Below are 26,323 nucleotides of genomic sequence, written 5' to 3'. Positions count from 1 at the left end.
GTCCATAGTATCATCTCGTTTGTCCCTGAGCTGTTCATTGTATTAAGATGCATCTCTGTCATCAAGAGTCTGTGTCTATAGCTCTGACGTTCCATGACTCTCCCGCCAAGGCTGCTTTTGTGAGTGATTTTTCTGCTCATGTCTGCTGTCAGTATGTTGTCAGAACGGGCTCTTTGTTAGATGACAGAATCCGTTCTGGATCTGATTTCTCTTTAAAAACTACAGTGAAAAGCCTTTCATAGCAGGCCTTTGCTTGCCTTTGGGCTCTCTAAAATTATTCTTTTAATGTAACCAAAATCCTACAGCCAGTGACCCCAATCCGCATAATCTTCTCAAAGAGCGAAAGAGAGATGCGTAAAAAAGCATTGTTATATGCTCCCCTTCCTCTTCCCTAAGCAGAGAGCAATCCAGGCACAGTTCTGAAGGGGCTTGTTTCTTTTCAAAGCTGTGATTTTGCCTTTGTATCATTTGGCCATTTTTAATCAACAACATTGTATGGATAAGTAGTATCCTACAGCAAGCAGCGTGACTAGTCTAGCTAAACTCCAGCTCAAAATCTCTCAGATCTCTCTGCTTCTGTTTTCAAATTCAGACCACTTCCACAAACGGGTAAGTTTGAGCTCCAGCCCCAACAGCAGCAGGTGGAAGTGACACTGCTTCATCACATGATGCTCTAAGATTTTTCCTGATCTCTATGGTTTTCTTGCCAGAACTGAAATCATGGCATCATGTGATGCTGGTGTCCCCTCCCCACAGGTACTCTCTCTCTCTCTCTCTCTCTCTCACACACACACACACACACACATACACACACTCACTCACCCACCTCACTCCATTTCTTGCCAGTGAGGAATGGGGATTTCTGGTAAGTGTTTGTCCATTACAAATAGTCCATTACAATAGCCCACACTGGAGCAAGGGCAGGGTAACTTTTTCACCATCAACTCCATTTTCCCAATATAAATTACCCTTCTCATCTAAGTCTATTAGCCCCGGTAGAGAAAAATAGCTAATAGCAATTGAAGAGGGGGGAATGGATGTTTTTACCCAAAAAATGGAATGGGAAAAACAGTTAAGCTCTCATTCCCTTTACATAGTTCTGATTCAAATCAGACCTCCATTTCGTTGCACCACTTTTAAAGGGCAAAACTAGACACTGGGAAATCCACTTTTGGCCCCAAAGATAAGGAATGTCTTCTGTCTTCTTCTCTTTCAATGGTTTTATCGGCCACAGCCATAAACCTACCCACAGTATTTTTTCCAATTTAAGCAAGACTGTATAGACACTTAGCAGAATATTATGAATGTCTGTGACTGTCATTCCTAATGTGTTTATAATTATGTATCTGTAGCAAGGGAAGGGAAAAGCATGATAACAGAACTTTAACTTACTTTCATAAAGTTCAATGGGGGAGCTTTCCCCACTGCCCTCTTTCAATTTTTTAAATCTTTACAGAGGAGAAAGGGTGACCTTTTGTGCCAAAAACAGTGTGCATATTAGCATAATGCAGATTAAAAGCATTCTCATTTTCTGTACAAACCTGCATTCTCAATCACAATTAAAAGTCCCAGTAATCAGATGACATTATTTTAGCCCCTGATCTATGAGTAGCAGAACACGTGACCTGAAGTAGAAAGATGGCCAGTGGAATGGAAGTAGGGGGCGTGCTCCTGCCTGGATGGGTGGATTGGCTCACTTCCTTGAACCATTTGAGCCCATCCATTCTGCAGGCACCGTGACCAGTGCAAACAGTCTGCATGTTCTTCATCTTGACTATTAATTGAGAGAAGAGGTTGGCAACTGGAACAATGCAGTCCATAGGTGCCTTCCACCTAGGCTTGCCAACTCTGGGCTGGGGAATACCTGGAAATTTGGGGGATGAAGCCTGGGAAGGGGAGGGACCTCAGCAGGATGTAATGCAACAGAATCCATCATCCAAAGCAGCAACTTTCTCCAGGGGGATTTATTTTGGTCATCTGGAGACCAACTTAACAGCAGGAGATCTCCAGGTGCCCCCTGGAGTGTGGCAACCCTACTTCCACCACCAACATCCTCTGAGGACTCAAGGAGCAGTTCTTTGCTAGAACTTGGAGCTGAGCTGCTTTTATTCCCTCAATGGAAGTTCATTTTAAAATAAACCACTGAACTGAAAGGACCATTTCAATGCAGGAAAAATCCCCATCCTTGCCTTCCTTCTTCGCCTCCCTGTCATGCCTAGGAGGCAGCGAGTTGGAAATACTGAAATATTTATGCACAATGCAGCCGTATAATTTCCTTAATAATTAATACAGGATGTTCATCCATTTCCATGGGCCTGGAGGAACCAGAAGCCCACCTGCCTTCATCGTCGTTCGAGATCTTGCCTTGTCAACAGCATGCAAAGCCAGAAAATCCCAGTCCACAGCTGAATGGCTGCCTGGTTCAGACCTGAGGGATGTCAGGGAAAGAAATCTACCAAGCACAGTGTCTTGCACCACTTCAGTGCTTTAAGAAAAGGCACACCTTGAGGACAGCAGTGCCCTACTTCAGGGGGAGTCAACCTGTGGTCCTCCAGATGTCCGTGGACTACAATTCCCACGAGCCCCTAGTCCATGGACATCTGGAGGATCACAGGTTGACTACCCCTGCCCTACTTGATGCTTGGACTAGGAACCTTAAGGAGGCCTAAGAAGCAGCGTGGGGAGGAAGGAAGTCCCATACTAGCAAAATCTATCACAGAGGGATGAAAGCCATAAAACCTCAGCTTGTACAACAATTTTTTGCACTATCCCCAAGAATTAAAATCAAGGCACCCGACCAAGTTGATGGGCAGCACATTCAGGATGAATGAAAGGAAAGACTCAATGAGTGATTATATTGTTGAATTTGCTGCTAGAGGACACAGTGATAGCCACAGGGACTATAGGCAGCTTTAAAAGACACCCCTGCTGCTGTGTCCTGCGCTCTTTTTCTTGTTGGTGGTGGAAAGTGCTGTCAAATTGTAGCCAATTTGTGGCTACCCCATAGGGCAGGGATAGTCAACCTGTGGTCCTCCAGATGTCCATGGACTACAATTCCCATGAGCCCCTGCCAGCGTTTGCTGGCAGGGGCTCATGGGGATTGTAGTCCATGGACATCTGGAGGAACACAGGTTGACTACCCCTGCCATAGGGTTTTCAAGGCAAGTGACATTCAGGGGTGGTTTGACATTGCCTGCCTCTGCATCACAGCCCTGGACTTCCTTGCTGGTTTCCCAACCAAATACTAACCAGGGCTGACCCTGCTTAGCTTCCATGATCAGATGAGATCAGTCGATTATAGTTTACTACAAGTCCCAGGGAGCAGAACTCAACCCTGTGGTTTGCATGGAATATATGTTTCTCACACTAAAGTTCTTCCAGCCATGCCCCCCCCTGCAGTAATTAAAATTCTGCCCCCAGCTAACCAAACCCACATAACGAGGGCAACTGACCCCATTAGCACACTCTCGGTTTTGCATAATTGCTTCTACAATTTTGAACAATTTATTTTCGTTTTGCTAATCAGAGTGTGAAAGCTCCCAATTGCTGGATGTCTTCTTTAGCTGCCTCTCTGGATTCTGATATTCAACACATTTATTCACACATTTTAAAGCATGCATTTGCTGTCATGAAACCCAGCGCTGTAGGTGAGGGGGATCTGGCCTAATCCCTTCCGCTTGCCTCTCTAAAGCCTACCAACATTTCTTTCACGGCTAAATTTGCTTATTCACGGAGGGGCTGTAGCACGGAGGCAGAGCCTCCACTTTGTATGCGGAAGGTCCGAGGTTCAGTCCTTGGCATCTCTAGCTCAAAGGCTCACGTAGAGGGTGACATGAAAGACCCTGGAGAACTGCTGCCAGCCTGATTAGACTTTTATGGACCAAAGATTTGATGCAACATAAGGCAGCTTCACATGTTCATGTGCTTCCTGTTTCAAATCTTAGCTTGCGGGGGGCGGGGATGACCAAACAAACAAGCAAATTAAAATGCAGTGAAACATACCTGTAGACAAGTAACATTTAGGGGAGGGTTTAATACCTCTTCTTCATTCTTTTCAGTCCAGGTGCAGTGGGGAGAAGATGCATGCCCCACCCAGATCAGAGACGGAACTGATAGAGACCCTGGGAGGGGGGGAGTGGAACCATGAAGAGCAGATCCGGCTATTCACACAAACAAATGGCAACAATAGGGACAAAACAGAGGCAATGAGGTACTAAGAATAGAGACTAGGAAACAGGGACTATAAACAGGGACAGCAGGTACACATGCTTTTAGTGGTCCCTACACTAGGAGGCCCACAGAATCTCAGGATCCTTGCATCACATAGGCCCATTATGCACGGAGTGGAAGGTCTGCATTCGGGGTGGAATGGCGGCGGCTAAAATCACCAATTATGCACGCTGCAGGCGGCAACTGGGCACAGAGTCAACATATGCCACATTAGCAAGGTGCGGAAGAAAGTGGAGCTTCCCGTAAGCGGTTTGCTTCGCTTCTTCCTCCTCCACATTCTCCATGCCGCCGTTTCAGTGGCCGTGCATAATACGCCATACATGTGCTTCATCTGGGCCAGATCATGTCTACTGTTTCTCAAGGGCCCATTATGCATGGCCGCCGAAACGGTGATTTTGGGTCACATGGAAAATGTGGAGGGGGAAGAAGCAAAGCAAACCGCTTATGAATGGGACGGGACGCAACGGTGTCAAAACCCAGAGTAACCGATTATGCACGCAGCGACCCCGACGCCGCTTCTGGTTGCGCCCCGGTCACCCGGAAGCTGCGCTTTCATTTCGCTAACGTGGCTTTTGTGGCGGCATACACCGAATCTGTGGCTGGTTGCCACCGGCTCCATGCGTTATCGGTGATTATAGTCACCGCCATTCCACTCCGAATGCATGCTTGCATAATGGGCCAAGTGCATAAACTTCTTTTGCTGCTGCTACAGACGCAGATCCTCCTTTGGGTTCTCCTCCCTGTGAAGGAGATACTGGCAGCCCCAACAAGCCTCTTTTCTTTCCAGTTGTCTCACATCAGATCTACTCGGCTGGCCTAAACAAGTGACAAAGCATAGCATGCATGCACATGCAAGCACACATACACAGCTGACTGCCTTCCTCTAAGCAACTGCATCTGTGCCTCTGATCTCCCAGACAGCTGATGACTCTGGCATGCCCAGCACTGATTCCCTTCTTCTCTTGTGCAAGCCTCAGAAAGCTCTGCCTGCTGCATATTCCTCAGCCCACCCCTCACTGGCAGTTAATAGGGTCGGGGGTATTAGGTCTTGCACTAATGCTCAGATCACATCATGTCACTGCCCGGCTCTATATGCACACCTGGGTTTTGAGAAGAACAGACAAAGGCAAAGCATCTTTTTCTCTCTGTACAGCAGCTGCCTGGTTCTTCCGGGCTCATTTTGCAAGCAGATGATTGAAAGCGCTCTTCAGAGCAGCTCAGAAATTTTTCAGAGCGTCTTTAATCTTTAATTCTCCATTTACGGCTGACAAACCTAGCCCTGAGAGCTGGGTTTCTTGGTCCAGTATCCACGGTAACACACTTCCCCCTGGATGGACAGAGATGTCAGAACAGTTTGTTAGAAATTTCACTTGCTTGCTGGCCTTGAAAACTTTCCTCCTAGGAGAGTGGTTAATGAAATCAAGGGAAAAATTACGTGGAAAAGGATTTAACTGTCAATGGGTTTTTTATGCTCAACTCATAGGAAGAGATAAGCTGGACAAAAAATGAAATAAAACTATGTACTAGTGATGAAAATATCATTTAAAATGTACAGCTTACTTTTGAAGGTAGATATGGAAAATGAACAGGTTAAAAAATCAAATGAGTAGCCATGTTGGTCTGAAGTAGCACAATAAAATCAGATTCCAGTCGCACCTTTAAGACCAACAAAGATTTATTCAAGGTGTGAGCTTTCGAGTGCAAGCACTCTTCGTCAGTCTGACTAAGGGTGCTTGCACTCGAAAGCTCATGCCTCGAATAAATCTTTGTTGGTCTTAAAGGTGCGACTGGAATCTGATTTTATCAGGTTAAAGAATGTATGGTTAAATGGCATCAAAATTTGGTTATAATATTCAATTAGAGAAATGGGAAATATGTGGGGAAAATGGGATTAAATTTACACTTAGTATGACATTGAAAGAAAACTTCTACAAGATGATATACAGATGGTATTTAACACTCGTGACTTTATATAAACCATAAAAAGGAATGGACAATACCTGCTGGAAGTGTAAAGAAATTCCAGGCACTTTTTCCCAATTTTGGTGGACTTGTGCTAAGGTAAAAAGATGCTACATACAGATACATGATGGAATACAGACTATTCTAAATCCAAAATTCCAGTTTAATCCTGAGGTGTTCTTATTAGGATTAATAGATGAAGAAATGGATAAGCAATATAGAACTCTATTCCAGCATATGGTAAAAGCAGCAAGGATTGTTTTTGCTAAGAAATTGAAAGACCCGCAAATACCAACAATAGATGACTGGCTATTTGAATTAAGAGAACTTTCTGGGATGGATGGCAAAATTGACTATCTTACTCAAAGAGAACTCAGTAGCTCTTTTTACACAAGATTGGAAGCCCCTATTGGAATTTTTGTGACAGATAGACAAAAATGACTTACTAACTAAAGGCTTTGAAAACTCAGTTTAATAGGATTAATAAGAAAATATAAATGTATACCAAGAGAATATAAATGTATTAAAATTGTATTAAATGTATTAAAGGATTGTATTATTAGAAGATAGAGGAGAAAATAGAAGATGATTGTTCAATGCTCTTGGAGAAAACTGAACTGTTAACATTCTGTTTTGTATTTTGTTTGGGGGGGTTGTTTGCTTGCTTGCTTTTTTAATTCTAAGACTTTGTTTTATTCTACTATCTTTTATTAATGAAAATTTTAATAAAACTATATTTGAAAGAAAACATTCCTAGTTTTTCTAAACATCAAGGGGGGCATTTCACAAACAAGGCTGCACGTTAATTGGTTCTGAAGGAGAAGAATTTTCAGGATCTTCCTTAAATGAGCCCCTTTTTAGAGGAATTTAGAAATAGGAAGCCAGTTCCATTAAGCACAGTGCTTGCATTACTTGGCCTAAGTCAGGTGCTCTGGTGGGAGATCTTTTGACTTAAAACCCTTAGTAAGGGTTCTGTAGCTTGCAAACCGTTACTTCACGGGCATCTCAACAGGGGTTTCTAGGACTTGCCCTTGTCCAGTGACTTGAGGACTTTAGCATTTTTACTGTATAATTTGCTGCAAGCTCTTCTGTCTACAAAAGAAAAGAGCCTCCTCCTTTTCCATTGGTTCTTTTGATTCTTTCCTAAAGACCACAAGCTAACTTGTCAGGGCACTCTTGCTTCATCAGTTTATCAACTGGGAAAGTCTTACACGGCTTTAGGATGCTTAGGGCTGATCCTGCGTAGAGCAGAGGGTTGGACTAGATGGCCTGCATGGCCCCTTCCAACTCTATGGTTCTATGATCTGCCATGGAACCCCCAAGGATTCTGGGAATGGGAAAATAAGCCCCTTCTCAGCTGAGGCTGGTCACTAGTAAGCCATGTCATTGCCGCCTCTCCCCCCATTAATTTTGTTTATGCCCCAGAAGGCTCCCAACACTCTTCCTCTCCCCCAGGGTAAGTTGTCTTGGGGGCAAACATTCCTGTACCATTCCTGTACCTCTTTGACGAATTTCTGCTTTGTTTCTGCAGGGCCCTGAAGTTTGCTGGAAGACCATCTGGAAATGGATGATTTAGCAAAATACCTGCAAGTTTCCTCTGACAGGCTCCTGCTAAAAAGAAAATGACAAGAGGAAAGGGTTCCAAATCCCTCCCAGGTGTTGTTTTCTCTCTCTCGATAAAGCCATTCTGGCAGCTAGATGTGCAAAAGAGAAAAAAAATGTCATTTCAAATAAACCCAGAAAAATTCAAAACTCCGAAACTGAGCCTAAGTTACCTCAAAAGATTGCCAAAAGGATAAAATGAAGGCGTTTTTGGGAGGAGGGCGGGATAAAACTGGAACAGAGAGGTAAAATGTTTGCTTCACATCATGTGCTGGGTTGAGGTGGACATGTAAACTCCGTACACATACACACACACAGACACACACACACACACTCTATGCATATCCCTGTCCTCAGCCATCTTGCTTAAAAGCTAACAAATTCCAAATCCTGTACCGCTTCCCCAAGTCTACTGATCCCTAAATTATCTGTTCCTTCTCCTCACTTACTATGTCCTTTTTTTTTGAGACAAGGTAGCCAGCACTCTACATGGGTCTATAAACATAGCCATTCTGCCTGAGTCAAATAAATGAGCCTTAAAAAAAATCACTGCTTTGTATGTTTCTTAGGAATCAATACTATTTGGGGGGGGGGGGGAGAGAGGCTGGAAAGAAACTGAAGGGTTTTGCACCTATATGCCTGCCTGCTTGGAAGGGGGGGGGCTATTTGTGCTTCTATATATGTTTATATACTTTTGAATAGCAGCAATGAAGAAAATTCCATTTCACCCAAGAGCTAAGCGGAGCCATGCAAAAGGTGCTGTGCTTTCCTCCCTAGCCCCACTTTCCACAAGGGAGGATATGTCCTACAAGAACACCCTCTGCAAGAGGACATCACGGTGCCTCCATTCCCCAGTGTCCTCTGTGTTAGCAGAAGCAGGCCTTGGCTCTGTGAAAAATGAGACAGCTGGCGTGGCTGGTGAGGTCAAGTGATGCTTAGTGTGCTCAAGGAAGAGATGAGGCAGCACAACAACAGCAGGAATAGGGAAGGACCTTTCTTGTAATCAGCTACTGGCAGACCAGCAGGAAAGACAACCATCCTAAGACAGACGAAAACCAGGAAGAGGAGCCCAATTGATTGTTTTATCAGTGTTTTATAGAGGCCAACTCAGCATCTGTGATACTGAAGGAGGACTGCTGGCATTGGGAAGGGCGGGTAGGGAGACAACAGCAAAACTCATGTATACTCAATGATGCAAATGAGCCAGGGAACTTTTGTCTTGGATCTTTGTTCTTTCTCTCCCCCCAGAGGTTATGGTGCCTCTTAGAATGGACTTTTCCCGCTTTAGGGAATTCAGCTGTTTTCCAATCTTCCTAGGAGAGGATGGGGCAATCTTGACCCATGCCTGTTCAGATCTGAGCACTGGTTTTGTCCATAACAACAGAACAAAAGTTGTAGGGAGACACTGTAGCTCAGTGACCGAGCATTTGTTTTTGTATGCGGAAGGTCCAAGGTTCAATCCTGGGCACCTCCAGTTTCAAAAGATATTGGAGATGTGAAAGACCTCTGCCTGAGACCCTAGAGCAGGGGTAGTCATACTGTGGCCCTCCAGATGTCCATGGACTACAATTCCCATGAGCCCCTGCCAATGTTTGCTGGCAGGGGCTCATGGGAATTGTAGCCCATGGGCATCTGGATGGCCGCAATTTGACTACCCCTGCCCGAGAGAGTCACTGATACTTAGAACAGTGTTGATATTGATAGAGGTTCTGACTCAGTAGAAGGTGGCATTATATGTGTTGGGAGGAGGGGGGAACGAAACTCCCAAATAAGGGGCACAGACTCAGACTTGTTCCAAGGCTAGCAGGCTGCTGCTCTTGTACCGGGAACTTCAGATAAGCATTCTTTCACTGCAAAGATTGGTTCATTTAAAGTAGGGGTAGTCAAGGAGGGGTAGTCAACCTGTGGTCCTCCAAATGTCCATGGATACAATTCCCATGAGCCCCTGCCAGCAAATGCTGGCAGGGGCTCATGGGAATTGTAGTCCATGGACATCTGGAGGACCACAGGTTAAAGCACTTTTTGGCACCCAGCCATCACAAACTTTTCTTCATTCAGGGATGGAAGCGATCCTCCATTTTCTAGTCTACTGTCTTCCAAAAGAAGGACTTCATGAACCTTTCAACACAAACAGATTTCTGTCTCATCAGATTCTCAGGGCAACCTTTGCCACCCACATAATGCTGTATGGCCCAAATATATATGAGCAGTAATTGGTTGAACCAGACTACGGCAATGACCATCAGGGTCTCATTTTCTCTATTCTCTCCTGAAATCTTTCTCCTCACCCCCTGATTTGGGCAGAAAGCTCTGCAAAAATGTGTGACATCACTGCTAGAACCAGCGCAAAACACATCCAAGTTCATTCTGTATGCTGTATGGCTAACTGTGGGTCTGAAATCAGATTTCCCAGTTTCAAGTGTTACTCCCTAACTACTTCACCAAAAGAGGCATCACAACTTGCTTGTGCACAGAATACTGGCTGTGGCCTTTGGTTTCACCGCAGCTGGCTGCAGAGAGACTATTGGGTACTAAATGACAGACGGTACCGAGTAACTGGAGCCTCAGAGGAGCTCATTAGTGGGAGGAGGATCTTTCTAAGGGAGATCCACAGCTCCTTCCTGGAAAGAGTCTTTCCAAGAAAAACCTAAGCAGGCACACACTTCTATATAAATTTATGTGTTTGTAGTGTATACACCTCTCACCTTTCTTCCTATATTGGAGTGTGTTTTAAAAAAAAATCCCAGAAGCTCTCTTTATTTTTTGCAGCACCATTGCAGAGCAGAAGTGGCCTGTCCCAGAAAACAGATGGTCCTGCTGTAATTGTTGTCCCTGCTATGTAGCCCCAGAGAAGATGGATGTGCTGTAGGATTCCTTTAACTGCTTGAGGAAAGAAGCCCTTTTCTCAGGTCCTGGGTGGTTCTCACACATTCAGTCCTAGGCTTCATCCTTAGCCCCCTATCTGGCTGGAGCTGGCTGGATCATCTGAGCATGATCTCACTCCAGAGGACTCAAGCCGAGCACCTTTGGCGGCATCATCGCTGTGTAATGACCTCACAGCTGCTGTGTCTAAGAAGGATGCCTGCCCTGCTCTCTGTAACGGGCTTTGCTGTCACATGACAAAAGGAGTGGCAAGCCCCTTTGCATGCACTGCTGGTTGTGGTAAAAACCCCTCCTGGAACACAGTCTCTGCAGAATGCAAAAAAAAACCTGAGGAGTTAGGAAATATCTTGCTGGGGAGTGAAGTGCGGTGCGATTCAGAAATCCGCTCTTCAGAAATCAAAATCACCGTGGTGTGTGGAGAAGGCAGAAAGCATAACCTGCTCCCTGAGTGGACATTGGCTGAATCTTTTCAGCCTGTGCATTTGCCCTGACTATTCTTGACCACCTGGGAAGTAGTGCAGCAGCAGTCATGCTGTCCTTTACTCTTCTCTGGACAGAATTAGCAATATGTTTGGAAGAACACCTGGCACAGTATGTTTGCCAGCTATGAAGACTCTCCGTCAATTAGCTGCCTTGTCTAGAAACCAGAGGCAACAAGCATCAAACCTTCCCTGTAGATTTCCTCCCCTGCTATCTGGATGGCATTTGAGATTGTGGCCTGATGCTGGTCAGGGGATTGCTGGAACCTCCAGACCAGAGCTATTCTACCTGCGCTCCCCCAGTTAAATCTCCAGCCACCTTTCTCCCTGCTGCTGTGTCCCAGGATCTGCAGCCCTCTGGTGGACACTGGCACCCTTTGCAGGCACTGAAGAGTTTATAAAGGCAGAGAGAGCAGAGAAGGAATCGGAGAAGCTGGTGGACAGTTCCTGGTGCTGAAAGCAGCGAAAGAGCATCTCCGTCAGGGACCAGCTCACTCATGGCCGGGAAGCAACAGCAGCCCCCTTATTTGCATCTGGCAGAGCTGACGGCATCCCAGTTTCTGGACATCTGGAAGCATTATGATGCTGACGGTCAGTAGGAATGAATGGAAAGGACAAACTTCCACCCAGTTCTCTATTCTGTGAACAACTGCTGCTGTTTTAAATAAATTGTTGCCAACATGTGGCTGCAGAGAGTGAGGCACCCAGCTTCAGAGCTGGTATCAGTTTTTTAGAATGAGATTTGCCATATAGTTGGTGTTTCAAGTTCCCTTCTACTTTGTTAAAGGTTTTTAACAGGGCTGTGTGGTTTTCTTAATGTTGTAAAGAAGTTTGTGTTATGCAGCATACCATGCAGCCTGCGTAAAAAGAGGACATGTTATGCATAAAAAATAAATGGAATTAAGATTAGGGTGAATGAGCAGAGAACAATTAGAATTTCAAAGAGTTTTATTTACAGGAAGCCAATTTGGAAACTGTTTAGATCTGCCTGCTGTTTTCTGCCTCATGTTGATTTTTGTGAACTGTACATGTTAGCAAACTTTTTGTATTCTGCCCCATGCTCCTAGCCATTGGCCACCTTCTTAATGTCAGGTTATAGTATTAAGAAGGGAAGGTGGGTAACATTTGCCGTATTATGAAGTTTGGCTCCATACAATAGCTCATGTCACTGTGGTTGACAGCAGTTCTTACAACGGTCTAGGATCATGGCTAGGAGCTCTGTCTCTCTCGATCACTGTGGTGTTGAGGGAATATTGCTGGATTTTACTTTGATACCTCTGAGCAGCAATTGCAGGTAATGCACTAGAGGTAAGTCAGAAGTTATCCAAGGCAGCTGCACAACATTATGGGGATTTTGTGGTGCTATGATCCAGAAATGCTTTTTGCACAGAAAAGAGCCCCAAACAGCAGTCCAGAAGCTACATCAAACTCCAGACTGGATCAGGGTCCCAGCCATGAATAAGGGGGAGCTCAGGGAAAGGAGAATTTGGGAGAAGAACTTGAAGCACATGACAGTGTGAAACAAGCTCTCTAGAACAGTTGGGGAAAGAAACAGCCTCACAGATGTCTGGACAAAGAGGGATAAAATATATGAAGAATACTTCATGACTACTTTTTTTTCTGGGTGAATGACAAATAGCCACAAACTTCTCACTATATAACAACTACTAATTTTTCTTGGGGGGGAAGGCAGCATGAGATAGCTCCATTTCTTCCAGATCTTGGAAGCTGAATAGTATTGGAACTTGGATAGGAGAACACCAAGGAAGACTCTGATGAAGAAAGCAATAACAAGCCACCTCTGTTTCTCACTTGCCTTGAAAGATCCTGTGCTGGAGTCACTGTAAATCAGCTGCATCATGGTTGCAGTTAATGTATGTGACTTTTCTTGTGCCTCTTTATGGTTGGGAAAGACAGCTCATCCTTGGGGTGTTCCCCCATCACAAAGGAATGTCTTCTAAGACAAACTGGCTGAAAACAATGAGCCAAGGAACAATGTCTTTCCCTGAATGGATCTATTATTTGAGTAATGTGCAACAATATACGTAGTGACCCATCTCCAAAATCTTTAATTTTTGTTCAGGACATGTTGGGGATCAGGGGACCTGGATCTGAGCAGAAAGTGGGGGAACAGACCAAATTCACAGAAGCAAATTGTACTTATTGCTAGTAGCCAATGCCATTGCAATGAACTGCTGTTGATGGGTTTTGGTCACAACTAACTTTGCTGCTCTAAGTGGTATCCAGAGCAATCTCAGGGATTATGAATGGGCAGTTGTATGTTTGTTTACCTACTAAGGTCATTACTGCCTTTTCGTACAAGCTCAATGCAGTAAACATTGCATTATAAAATAAGTATTATAATGATTAACAGTAAAGCAACCTGAAATTTCAGAACCCTACCATATAATAGTCAAAACATGAGTAGCCCGCCCAGCCCCAAAGAGTCAGAAAAAATGTTAAGGGGCTTACAGTTACTGGATCAGAGGAAGAGCTAAAAAAAGAACTTGTGCCTGTCTTCAGCCTGACCAATTCATACATTACAATAAAGTCCTCATGTCCCCCATCTGGTCAGCCAAAAGAAGTGGTCTGGGAGCTGCACACAGGGGTCTAATTCAAATCAGGACGCAGGACTAAGGTGTGTAAATAGAGGGGTCTAAATAGTGATGCTATTTGCATCACTGAGGATATTTACAAGTAGACGTAAATCTAAGTTTTCCCACCAGGGCATATAGAAGCTTGCTGGAGATGTTTCACATCAGGAAAATGGCACAGGGGAAGGCTTAGTAATTAAATTTTAAACATGGAACTCCTGTTGCACATCTGTTTGAGGTATCTGAAAGCCAGTATGATATAGTGGATAGAGTATCCAACTAACATCTAGGAGGCTTAATCTTCAAAGGGTTGGATTTCTTCTAAATTCATTACAATAAAGGAAACATTGACATTGCAAAAGCTAGTGAAAGAAGTTAGGGTGGGACAAACACAATGTGATTATGAGAAGATTTGCTGCCTGTATTTTGCTTCACATTTAGAGGCTAGGGGCTGGTGACTCTATTGGGAAGTGAAGAATGAATATCACTTAGCTTTTGGGTGGCTTTTTGGTTCCACAGACTGTGATTTGGCCCCCTTGTTTGGCTCTACTTGAGATATGGTATAATCTCAACTAGATTATGTAAATTAATCCATGAGAGGTGGTGGTGGAGGAGAGGGATCCTACCTCAATGTAGAGAACTGGGCTTCATAGCTCTCTGATAATTCCCAGTGCTATGATTTGGAGGATATTTCTCTCGGCTAAACTAGCCTAATATCCCATGAGTAAGTGCAGTTGCTTCAGGTAAAACTAAGATTGAACTAAAAGGTTCTCATACCATGTGGATGGAGGGATGGACCAAAGGTGCTGAAGTCAGGCAGGGCAAGGACCGCTCAGCAAACAGTTCATTATCCTCCAATGACAGAGCTTCCAAGGGCAGATGGAAGCTCGAAGAATTCTTCCATTGTATTCTTCCTCTTCGAGTTAAGGGGCCCCTTTGAGGGTACATTACTCGTGATACCCCTCTCAAAAATCTTTCTGAACCTGGCACTGGGAAGTTACAAGAAAAAATGCATTAATCAGAATAAGAAACACCATTGTTGGCTGCAGGAGAGGGGATTGCAAAGTAAGTATTGTAAACTGCAAATTAAGGTACAGCAAAGAAGTGAACTAATAGTGAAAAGCCAAAATTACCAAGAGGTCATATCCTCTTTTCCAAGTAGAACTGGCAAAGAGGAAAAATCATCGCTGTTCTATGATTTAAATGGTTGCCTGCAAATACAAACTGGTGTATATTAGATTTCCTTCCCTCTTCCTTGGATATTCACATGGGTCTATGTTAAATAAAACAAGAGACTTGTCAAGGGGAACTCAACCGCAAACCCCCAACTTTATCTCACTGTGCTGCAGAACTTTCAGCAATTTCCCCCATCCCATCTAAATTCCAATATTTATCCTAGTATGGGAGGAAACTTATTAGAGGAGGAAAAGGAGCAGAGCTTCACACACATGCTTTCTGCAAGCTCTGGTTTTATTTTAAAATCTTTTATCCTCACTTGCTTTGCACATGAATGGGAGGGGGGGTTGCTTGTCTTTCCCCGTTAATAGTACCGGAGGAGTGGGGGGAAAGAGATTTCAGATCTTGAAGCAGCAAGTCTGTCTCCCTCAGAGAGAGATGATCTGATCTTTCTTGCTCACTGATCTCTTGCATCTCATTTGGTTTGAGTGAGTGTGTGTGGGTTTACTGTTGCAGGATGGAAGCCTTAGTCTCTATTTATACTCACCAGTCAGTCTATAATGTATCTGGGTTGTCTATTAGCTGTGGGGAATAAAATCTTGGGTGTTTGCCTTTTCCCACCCAATCAGCACAGCTCTTTCTCCCTAATAGTTAATACAAGTGAAATATTTCCCCACAGAAAGATAGTACCAGCTAGCAGCCTGAGGGGATGGTCTAGGTGCAGCCTCTGAGCCTATCTTTATATCCTCACAATTGTCCTGCTTTTCCATATGCAAGTATGCAAGGAAAATCATAGCCTCCATCCAGCAAGAGAAAAAAGCACTGAGCTATGTTAGGAAGGAAATCAAGAGGGAAGAAACTATGAAATCTATAGATCAGCAGTCAGAACTTAAGTTCATTTGAACAGCATCAATCTGTAAATATAAATGCTTAATATTTTAAAATTTTCTAACGTGCAGGCGTGATTTTAAGTAAATAACAGTTATTTTGGCATTTTACTCCCTGGCTTAATTTTTCCTGCCCATGAGAAGTAAGAAGGGAATGAGTAATTGAGCTGATATGTGACTGACAGGGACATAACCTAACCAAGATATTTTGCAGATCTTCCAACTGAACAGGTTTCTTCCAATTAGAATGTTCTGTGCACAACAAGTGGCAGAGGCAAATATACATGCTTACCGGCAGGCAGAGCTATAGAGGCAAAAGGGAACGAAGGGAAAGGCTCCGACTTTGCTTCTTCCCAGTGATAGGCATCTTCCCCTGGGTTGCATACAGTGAAGAGGGATAGTGGCTGAAGCTTAAGAAAAGAAGGCATGAACATTTAGGAGATGCAGGAGAAATCAATGACAATAGATCAGATTACACATCCTTTGGCTGCAAGATCCCTTGGATATCTTTATTGTTTGTAAAAGTAGATATAGGAATATGCAAGAGATCACCCATTTATATATAAAGCAGTGGCATCTTTATGCAAAATTGGTGTGTATTACCTTGAGGTTGTTAATGATAGGGCGTTCTGGAGGTCGTCAATTCATAGGGTCACCATAAATCAGAAATGACTTGATGGCATATAACACAAACAAACATTAGCTAGAGGCACAATTTCTGCTCACTGGCTGATCCCACCCCACCCTAACCTTACTAGACTATTCTGTAAAGTGCATTTTCTCCCAGCCAGGATTTAACACTGGATATCAAGTTGGGATAAGATGCTAAAAACATTGGAGTACAGTGATGTAAGGCTTGGGAAATAAGCTCCCTTTTTGGAGAAAACACCACCCACTGCTACCACACAGATAAACATAAAAGTATCCTGAGAAAAGATGGGAAAACTCATTCCAGTTAATTTTAATTGCTTTTACAGTAACCTACTCTTTGCTTTTTGCCTGAAATTTGGGGAAAGCCAGCCATTACAGCAACAAAAGAGTCAACCACAACTTTTCCTCTTGTACCCCTCCCCCCATAATGAAATCCCATTCCAACCTACTTGCCTTTCCAAGGATCTGATGTGTTAACTTTCTGTCTCACTGTGAACTGGCTCAAAACAGTTGCTAAGAACTAATCAGTTGGAAAACTAATCAGTTGCACCAGCCTTCTCTACCTTTTTACCACCCCTGAAACATTCTTCAGGCTTCGAGAAGCCCCAGAAGTGGCACAAGCATGCAGAATATGGTTGGGAAGCAGACCACCCAGGGCCCCTACCCCTACCCACCCAGGGCCCCTACCCTCAACCCCTCCAGGCTCATCACTGGCCATTTTGGGAGGGGGAGCAGGTTGATAATCATATATGCTTATATCACCTGATTAGTGTAAAACAATATATGTGAATTAACTCCATCAAAAAAACCCCAAGTTTCAAGAAACCTTGGTTGAGAAAGTCTGAGTTACACGCTCATCAGAGGTGAGGAGAAAAGGCCTCTGCAATGGGAAGGATATAATTTCGAGCAGGAATATGCTGGCAAGCCATGCCTGATATTGATGGGAATCAGTGTGAGGGTTCTAGACATCCTGCATCCGGCACTGCACTGGATGTGGCTGGGAAGAATGCTTTTCTCTTTAATCTTTGGCCCTGGTGCAGCCACAACAGCTGAAAGCAACTCACGCTTTTTAATTTTCAAAAAAGTACAGTTTAAAAACAGAAATGAGGTGTTTCCCCACCCCAAAGTAAATAATATGTTATTGCAGTGTAATTTTATGGTGATTCAGTGTGTGCTGGAGTGAAGACGGGGCTCCTGGGGGAGCCAAGAATCTCCAACCTGTTATTAATTTAATCATTTTGACAGGTTATCATTAACCATGGCTTGTCAGTGACATCACCTCGCTTGCAGAGTCAAAGCAGAAAGTAAGAGCTTGGTATTGGTCTCAGGCTACACTAAGCCTGAGGCTTTGCAATTCTGTTATACTGTCTGGCCAGCCTCACAGGTTGCGCTGCATTGAGCCACAGCTGACTTATGGCAACCGGGTTTTCAAGGCCGGAGATGTAGACAGGTTTGCCACTGCCTGCCTTCCTGGTTCGCCATTGCCTTCCGCATGTCAGAACTCTGGTATCCTTTGGTAGTCTCCCTGCCAAACAGGAACCAGGGCTGACCCTGCTTACGTTCTGAGATCTGATGAGATCCAGGCCAGGAAAGCTGAAAAGTCAGATGAAAAATAATACTAACATTGCAAGTAGATGCCTCTGTCAAAAAAGATAACCACCCCAAAGACTGCAGTCCTAATAAGGGTGAGCTTCCAGCTCCCACTTTGGTCCTTCCTGCATTGAGAGAGAGGAGTAATCCACATGAACCTGGTCTTCTGAAATTGCTCCCTTGCAGCAAGGAAAACCCCACCTGAGCTTCCAAAAGCCCACTGTCTGTAAGTCTGTTGAGCTGTTCACAAGACTGGAATGTTTGTAGAGCTCTGTTATGAGGCAAGCACCCTTCTCACCCACCCTGTTCTGCAGGGAGGCTCACCTTTCTCTCCCTACCTGCACTGCAGAGAGGAAGAGAGATGCAGGAAGACAGGCCTGTTATCTTCTTCAAGAAGACGATGCCCACTCTCTTTCTGCCTGTATCACCTGCCTCCTTAACCTCCACCACCTTAGACAGGTGAGGTGGTGAGGAAAAAGGCCACCCCAGGCCTGCAGTAAAGGAGGAAAGGAGGGCTCCTCTTGTAGGATATGTCTCTAGTTTGGTCCATCCTTGCATCACAGTAAAATGGAGAATGGGCAGCAATGCAGGATATAACCATAAACATATGCTTCAAAACACCAGAGTGCAGCTGCTAGCTTGACAAGAGACATGCTACTGTTGGAAGAGGTATTTAATTTGGTTTTGCTTAATTGCTAATGGTCTTTAGTGGGCTTCTACTGCCTGTGAGTCACTAAATTATGAAGCAGCATAGAAATATTTTAAACACAGAAATAACACTTTCCTCTTAAATAGATTATGAGCTTTTGGCTCGCTGCCTCGTTGGCGTGGGGATACGGGGGACTGCCTCAGAGTGGCTGAGCTCCTTCCTCCAAGGCTGAGGTCCGAGGGTAGCTGTTGGGGAGGAACAATCCCACTACTGCTGCCTCTGATGGGGGTTCTGCAGGGGGCGATCCTTTCCGCAATGCTATTTGGCATCTTCATGCACCCTCAAGTCCAGGGTGGTTCAAGAATATGGGCTTGGGTGTCATCAACCAGCTCTATCTATTGATGAGCGGCCGGCCGAGTACACCCCGAGTCACTACCTGGTGTCTAGAGGCTGTGAGAGAATGGTTCAGGCAAAGTTGCCTGATGTTGAACCCCTCAAAGACAGAGGTCCTGTGGCTGGGAAGGAAAGGAAGGAAGCACACCTTCCCAGTCTTGACGGGGTACATCTTTCTGTTGCGTAGACTGTTAGGAATTTGGGATTGACTCTGGACTCCTCCTTAACTATGGAGGCCCAGGTCATGAAAATAGCACAGCTGGCTTTTTCTATCTTTGCCAAACCAAACTACTAGTGTGCTATCTGCCCCTGGAACAACTAGCCACAGTGATCCTTGCAACAGTCATCTCCAGATTAGACTTTTATATCTTGCTCTATGCGGAATTTCCCTTATCTCTGATCCAGAAACTGCAATTGGTACAGAATGCTGTGGCCCAGGTCATGACAGGATCCCATGAAAAGCCCACATCTAGCCTGTTCTCCAGCAACTGCATTGGTTACTAATTGTATACCTCTAAGGCCATATATGGTCTGGGCCCTGTTTAACTAAGGGACTGCCTCTCTGAATATATTCCAAGAAGAATTTTGTGCTCAGCAAACACGAACAGGCTGGTGGTCCCTGGCCACAGGGAGGTTCAGCTAGCCTCAGCCTTTTTGGCCCTGACTACTCCTTAGTGTAACAAGCTCCCAGAAAACATCAGGGTCCTGTCAGAACTCGCTGAGCTGGTGATCAGAGACATTTTTTTTTCAGAGAGCACCTCACTTGTGGAATGTTCTTCCACTTGAGGCTTGTCTGGCATCAAAGCAACAGTAGTGGAAGTTATTCATTTGATGGGGAAAGTGGTGCAGCGGTGGGGCATTTGACCGTACTCTGTTTTAGACATTAGGACAAACGTTTTCTTTTTATCCGTCATTTAAGCTGTTTTTACACTCTGCTTCTTTCATGAGGATCATTTTCATAGGCTTCCAAAAGTGTTATGTTTCTTAGAGTTTATTGGCTGGGCTTATATAAGATAACATTAATGGTATTATGTCTATATCCATTTACCTTGTTTGATTCTGAAAGCTACCCCAAGCAGGCCTCACTCCTATTTGCTTCTGGCAATCTTTCCTTCTTACAAAATTAATAGCAGGGATCCATTTAGATGAAGGAAATGGTGAAAAGGACCAAATGCCCCACCCCTGTGCCACTTCCTTATCAAATTAATAGAAAGAACTCTGATGGTTGGAAACTATCAAAGGTGACTACCCGCCCCTCCCACATCCTGGCATGAGGTGCTCCATTCTCCCACCTCCCTCTCAAGTGCAGCAGGTGTAGTAGCCAATTTATAGCACTCTGGATTAGAATCACCACTCTGGATTAGAATCCATTAATTTTGCCCTTCTACATTTCTGACAGCATCAGATGAGTAAAATGAGGAAGACATGGTGGACCTCTTCGTCTTTCGAGTCACCTTCCCCCATCCCCCGTGCATTTCAAACCCTTCTTTCCAAATTGCTGACCCTTCCTATGTTTTCAGACTTGCTCTGAGAAGCTATCTCTTGCTGCTCCCAGGGGAACATGCTGGTAAAACCTGATTAATTTGGAGCTATCAGGGACCAATTAAATGATGCAACTTGCTTTGAAAAAACAGCTCTCCTCCACCCCAGACTATGTAAACAGTCTATAAAGAGGCAGGCCCTCCTCTTTAGCCTAGCATTGCTGTCACCACCAACAAAACCTATTAACGTGTTTACAAGCCTGGATAGCTCCCCACGCACATATGCTTCAACCTCACCTTTGCTAACCAGAATCCAGGGTGAGTGCCTGCAAGAGAAACTGGCAGACAGGGAAGCATATTGTCTCTAGCTGTTCCCTATATTAGTTTTAACTTCAACAATCATTGGGATGCCATAAAGAACTTCAGCATGCCCACTTCTGATAAACCTTCATCAAAGGGACATGTTATTTTTCTCCTGGCCAACTATTAACCTCATGGGCAAACGTTTCACTTAGAATTTGGGGGACAGGGAACTATGTAAGAATGTACAAAGGGCCCCGCTGGATCAGACTAGTGGTCCTTCTAGTCCAGCATTCTGTCTCATACAGTGGCCAACCAGTTAATCAGGAAGGCCAACAGATCATAGAGGCCAAAAGTCTTCCCTGACATTGCCTCCTGGCCAGGGCTGGATTTTCTTATAGGCTTAGGCTTCAGCCTAGAGCCTCAAGATCAAAAGGGGCCTATATTCCACATTTTTATAAAGGTTAGTACCAATCACAACATGTTTCATTTAACATACTGATATATATCACAGTAATGATGTATTTTATTATCTCTCATGTAATTAGAAACTTAAAAATGGGAGGTGAAAGGGCCACATAAGTGGAATAGCCTAGGGCCTCTTTTCATGTAAATCCGGCCCTCCTCCTGGAAATAGTATTCAGAATTTTATTGCCATAGTATATGGAGATTCCCTTTAGTCGCCATGTCTAGGAGCCACTGATTGTTGGGAATTTTTGTTCCTCTATCTTTCCCCTTGAGGCTGAAAAAAGCAACTGTAGAAGGAAGGTGGATTTGAGCTGAAAAATGACCTGAGAGGAAAGGACTGAACAACCACAGCCTATCTGCCCTAAGTTGCTCTGGGTTTAAATAAACAAACACGGAAGACAGCAGCTCTGGCTAATGGGTATTCATCTGAATCACAAAAAAGGTAGCCTCAGCATTTGTCTGTAATTTTCTCAGAGCATCCATCCATCCTATTTTATAAAGGACAGTCTTATTTTCAGCTGATCTATTCTTCTGTCTAGAAACAATATGTGGGATATGATTGATTATTACAATTATTTTCTATCTTCTTCTTTCCAAAGTCTCTTCCTCCTCATTTATTCAGTTTTATCTCATTCCCCATCTGACATCTCATTCCCCTTCTTCATTTAACAACAAAGGCGGACCATACAGTCATTTTCCTTTTCCTATGAACATTTTTTCTCCCTCCCTTTTAGTCTCTGGTTATCCAACCATCCCCACATGTTTTGACCACTGCTTCCTTAATAGCTTGCCTCTCCCACAGAACCCACCACCCATTAACTGCATGTCACAGTCCAAGCCCCATGTTCAGCTTATACTTTCTTCCTTGTCTGCCTTGTATTCTTGAGTTCAGTCAATGGTTACCCTGACAAACACTCCACTCCTGTCTGATTTCAAACTTCCACTCCCACAACCAAGGAAAGAATGAATTTTACCCTAGAATGGATGTTTGAGGGGAACTGCAAGGAAAGCAGTTTCAAATGTATATCTAGGTTTATTAATAGCCCAGTTTATTTTAAAGCCATGATCCTAAACAGATGTTCAGAGAGCTTTCAAACATTTTCTTGAAAAATGACCTCCCTTAGCTAATAATGCAAAAGGGAACTTTTAAAACTTAGCTCAAGTGGACTGCAAGCGAAGGGTCACATTTTAGAGAACTCACATTTTGGGTAACTGCTAGTTTTTAGCTTATACTGAGGTTGTTGTTTTTTTAAAGGAAAGCACATTCAAAGCTAGAAGTCATGACCTGTGATTTGCAGTTCTGCATACTATTTTGCCACCTTAGTGAGCTGCTAATCATCAGCAACTCATTCCTCTTCATGTGAACTAGGCCATATAAGAAACAATCCCATTTGAAGACTCAAATAAGTACACTGTAGTTTAGTTCACAAAGCTGAAAGTGCTGTTTATTTTGAGTTTACATGAAACCTGAGTTATACAGACCCAAGGCCAGCAAGGGTTGATGTTTATGACTATGCACTAAGACAGAACAGGAAGTAAGAATAATCGATACTACATTATTTTGATTTATTGCTGTTATTTCTGGTACTTGGTAATAGCTCTAAACTTTCTCTTGGACTTGCTAAATAATGGCATTGATGGAGCTTCTCCATTCTGTTTTCATCAATTGCTCCCGTTTCTATTATCCTCCTCACTGCCCTCACAAAGAGGATTCATATTGAATTTCACTTTAGGTTCAAGCCAAGAGGTGAAATGATGGTTGGGTTATCCTCACAGTACAATGGAGTTACTGGTCAGAGGCATCAGCCCTCCTGGGAAGAAAAATGGGCAACTGCCCATGCCTAGCACCTGGACCTTCCCTATACAGTGGATCAGATCCAACTTTCAAAGTATAGAAGAATCAGAACCTTGTCCTGGGGAAGGAAATGGCAAACCACCCCGTATTGAGTCTGCCAAGAAAACGCTAGAGGGTGTCACCTCAAGGGTCAGACATGACTCGGTGCTTGCACAGGTGATAGCTTTACCTTTACCTTTATTCTTTTTAAAACTAGAAGAACAAGCTGGGTGCCTGCAATAAGCCAAAGAGTAAGTAGAAGGCTGAAATTAAAATCACCCTCCCTGTTCCTTTATTACAATTGCATGAAACTGGAGCTCCTGGTACCAATCATTATCTGATAGGATTGCTAATTCCAGGTAGGGACATTCCTGGAGATTTGGAGATAGAATCTGTAGGGGAAAGTGTTGGGGGAGTGGGGGAAGCTCAGCAGGGGCACAATGCTATAGAGTTCACCCTTTGAAACTGCCATTTCCTCCAAGGGAACTGATCTCTATAATCTAGAGATCAGTTGTAATTCTGGGAAAATGGCAAGGCTCAACCTGGATCTTGAGCAGGATATTTCCTGCTCACCAAGGCATGAACTTCAGCAGCGCAGCACTACTAACTGTGGAGGGACTTGTTTGTTCGCCCTAAAATGAAGTCATCCAAGGCAGTGGATGTATATTGAAAAGTGCTTCTCCCTGTCTCTGGTGCACAAAAGAATTGGTGGGAGAGAAACCGAGGCCGGGGAGAAGCACCTCTCAATATACATTCCCCAATAAAAGTTTCTGCTCCTCCATCTCAGGCTCTGATAAACCATGAGGGGCTCTGCCCCCATTGCAGCTGAAAGAGTTTGTGTATGATTAAATGCTTTTCTCCCAATCCAAATTAATCCCTCACAGGCTCTTCTAGCTTCAGAGTGATCAGAGCCCTTAAAAGCTTATAGCATGCTAGACCAGAGATGGGGAAACCATGGCGTGCAACCCCTGACCCTCACTCCCCTCCCTCTGGGATACAGTAAGCTGTTTTGCCCTTTGCCCACTTCTCTTTAGCTTCCACTGACCTCCATTTAACATTCAACTTTCCCCTGTGTTTTAAGCTACCAAGATGGACAACAAGGGTGCTTAGTCCTCACCTTAGGCATTTAAAACCATTTATTTCACCAAACATTTTTTTTTTGCATGCAAGCAGAATCCCCTGATTTGATAGTGGGTGACTCTGTTACTATTAGGCCTGCTAAGGCCATATTGAAATGTGGTCATCACAGGCAAGTTTTTTTTTTCTCGGAAAAAATGCATATTCCAAAGCACTACAAAGTACAAGCATTATATATGCTGTGTCAAAACCATGAGCTTTGAAAACAAATGCCAAGCAGAGCTGATCAAAGGATACTTCTGGTAACCAAAACATTAATATTGAAGATCTAAAAGGACACAGCCCTCAGTCTTTGCACAGAGGGTGCATATCAAGTTCACAGTCAAGGAACACTGGAGAAATTTGGTCAACATATCCTGTGACTTCTCAGAAAATTATGACACTCCACCATTTGAATCATTATCCAGTTATTCACCTACCTGCCTATTCATCCCCACTGCCTGTTCTTATTAATGTTTGAATTATTTCTCTTCTATTGTCCAAGCTCGTCTATATTACCAATTTTCTATCAACCCCCATCCCCTAGCTTTTAGTTAGTATTAGGCTTGATTCACACATGCAGCAGGATGAGGCTGGCTGTGTGTCAGGGTGACAGAACATACTGCAAGTTGCTGATCATGTTTTTGAGTGCCCCCCAACACTGATAACCCCTTGCAAACAGAAAACCAAAACCACCACCAAAATGCCAGGTTAGAATAACCCTTTCTCCCTATTGTGGTAATTTTATATTTGTGGAGAGTTGTTTAGACAGGATGAGCACTGAAGAATGGGATCTACCTGCAGTCTAGAGTGGTGCTACATACTACATTTTGTCTGAATGCATGAACCAGGCCTTATTCCCTAATGCAGGGGTAGTCAACCTGTGGTCCTCCAGATGTTCATGGACTACAATTCCCATGAGCCCCTGCCAGCAAACTCTGGCAGGGCCTCGTGGGAATTGTAGTCCAAGGACATCTGGAGGACCACAGGTTGACTATCCCTGCCCTAATGGATACAACACTTACATCCCAAGGAGCAGGGCTTTTCATGGATCACCACATTATTATGGAGGTCTCTTCCCTGAAAAGTTGATTAATCTCCCTCCCTGGTCTCACTGAACTCATCAAGCTGCCTTATACTGACTCAAATCACTAGTCCATCAAAATCAGTATTGTGTATTCAGACAGAAGCATTGTCTATTGAGCCTAGGGTCTTGAGCAGAGGTCTTTCACCTAGTACCGAATCCTTTCAACTGGAGATGCTGGGAATTGAATTTGGGACCTTCTGTAAGCCGTGACTTCTTCGGGTAGTAAAAAGTTCCAGCCAAGCAGATGCTCTACTACTGAGCCACAACTGCTGTCCTTCCCAGCCCATCTTTTATTCTTTGAAAAAGCTGCTTGTCTTAAGGAGTGGAAGTTATCTTTTCTGCTGGCTAGGCTCAGCGATTTCCTGACACTACGGCTATTCCATTTTTTTATGTTTCTTGTTTTTTCTCTTATAGTCTTAACTGCTTTACAAGCTTTGTAAGAAACAGGTTTCAAAATACTACAAAGAAACTACAAAAATATGCAACAGCAGCACCCCTGAAAACCAGCCACTCTGAATAAGCAGATTCTATATGTTTTCCCAAACCTCTGACCTGGTCAGCAGTGATCATTCCATTATATACAGTGACCCAGCAGCAAACCATCTCATTCTTTTTAGGACACTTGCAGAAGACCAAAGGATACTGTTCCAGAGAGAGAAAGGGGAGTGAGAGAAGTATTTTTGTTTGCCTAATTTTGCTCTCACAAGACTATCTGATTATTAGAGCCCTATATGCAAATATTGGTACAATTCATTCAGTAGAAGCTGGTTGAAGGGTTTTGCATGGCCTCTCTCTGAGACACTGCAAAATTAGTTTAATATCACCCTAGAGACAACCAAATCCCTCCAGGGACCTCATATAAAATAACAGGCACTCTTCCGGGACAACTTTACACAGGAGACCATTGCTGAAGCTACTGATTTTACAAAAAATAAACAAAA

The 26,323-nt window shown here is 43.9% G+C and overlaps 1 protein-coding gene across 1 annotated transcript in view; it reads left to right on the top strand.

Annotated features, from left to right (window-relative positions):
* Window positions 1–11,548: 11,548 nt before the first annotated feature.
* The window catches only part of CALB2 (calbindin 2), a 37,392-nt gene continuing 22,617 nt past the window's right edge, over window positions 11,549–26,323 (top strand). Inside the window, exon 1 of the mRNA XM_077310190.1 lies at window positions 11,549–11,747. Coding sequence (XP_077166305.1) covers window positions 11,654–11,747 — 94 coding nt within the window. The 5' untranslated portion in view covers window positions 11,549–11,653. The remainder of the gene's footprint in view (window positions 11,748–26,323) is intronic.

The sequence above is a fragment of the Paroedura picta genome, chromosome 14 (assembly GCF_049243985.1).
Source record: "Paroedura picta isolate Pp20150507F chromosome 14, Ppicta_v3.0, whole genome shotgun sequence".
NCBI lineage: Eukaryota > Metazoa > Chordata > Lepidosauria > Squamata > Gekkonidae > Paroedura > Paroedura picta.
Note: the sequence above shows the minus strand (reverse complement) of the source record. Positions and strands in the feature narration are given on the sequence as shown.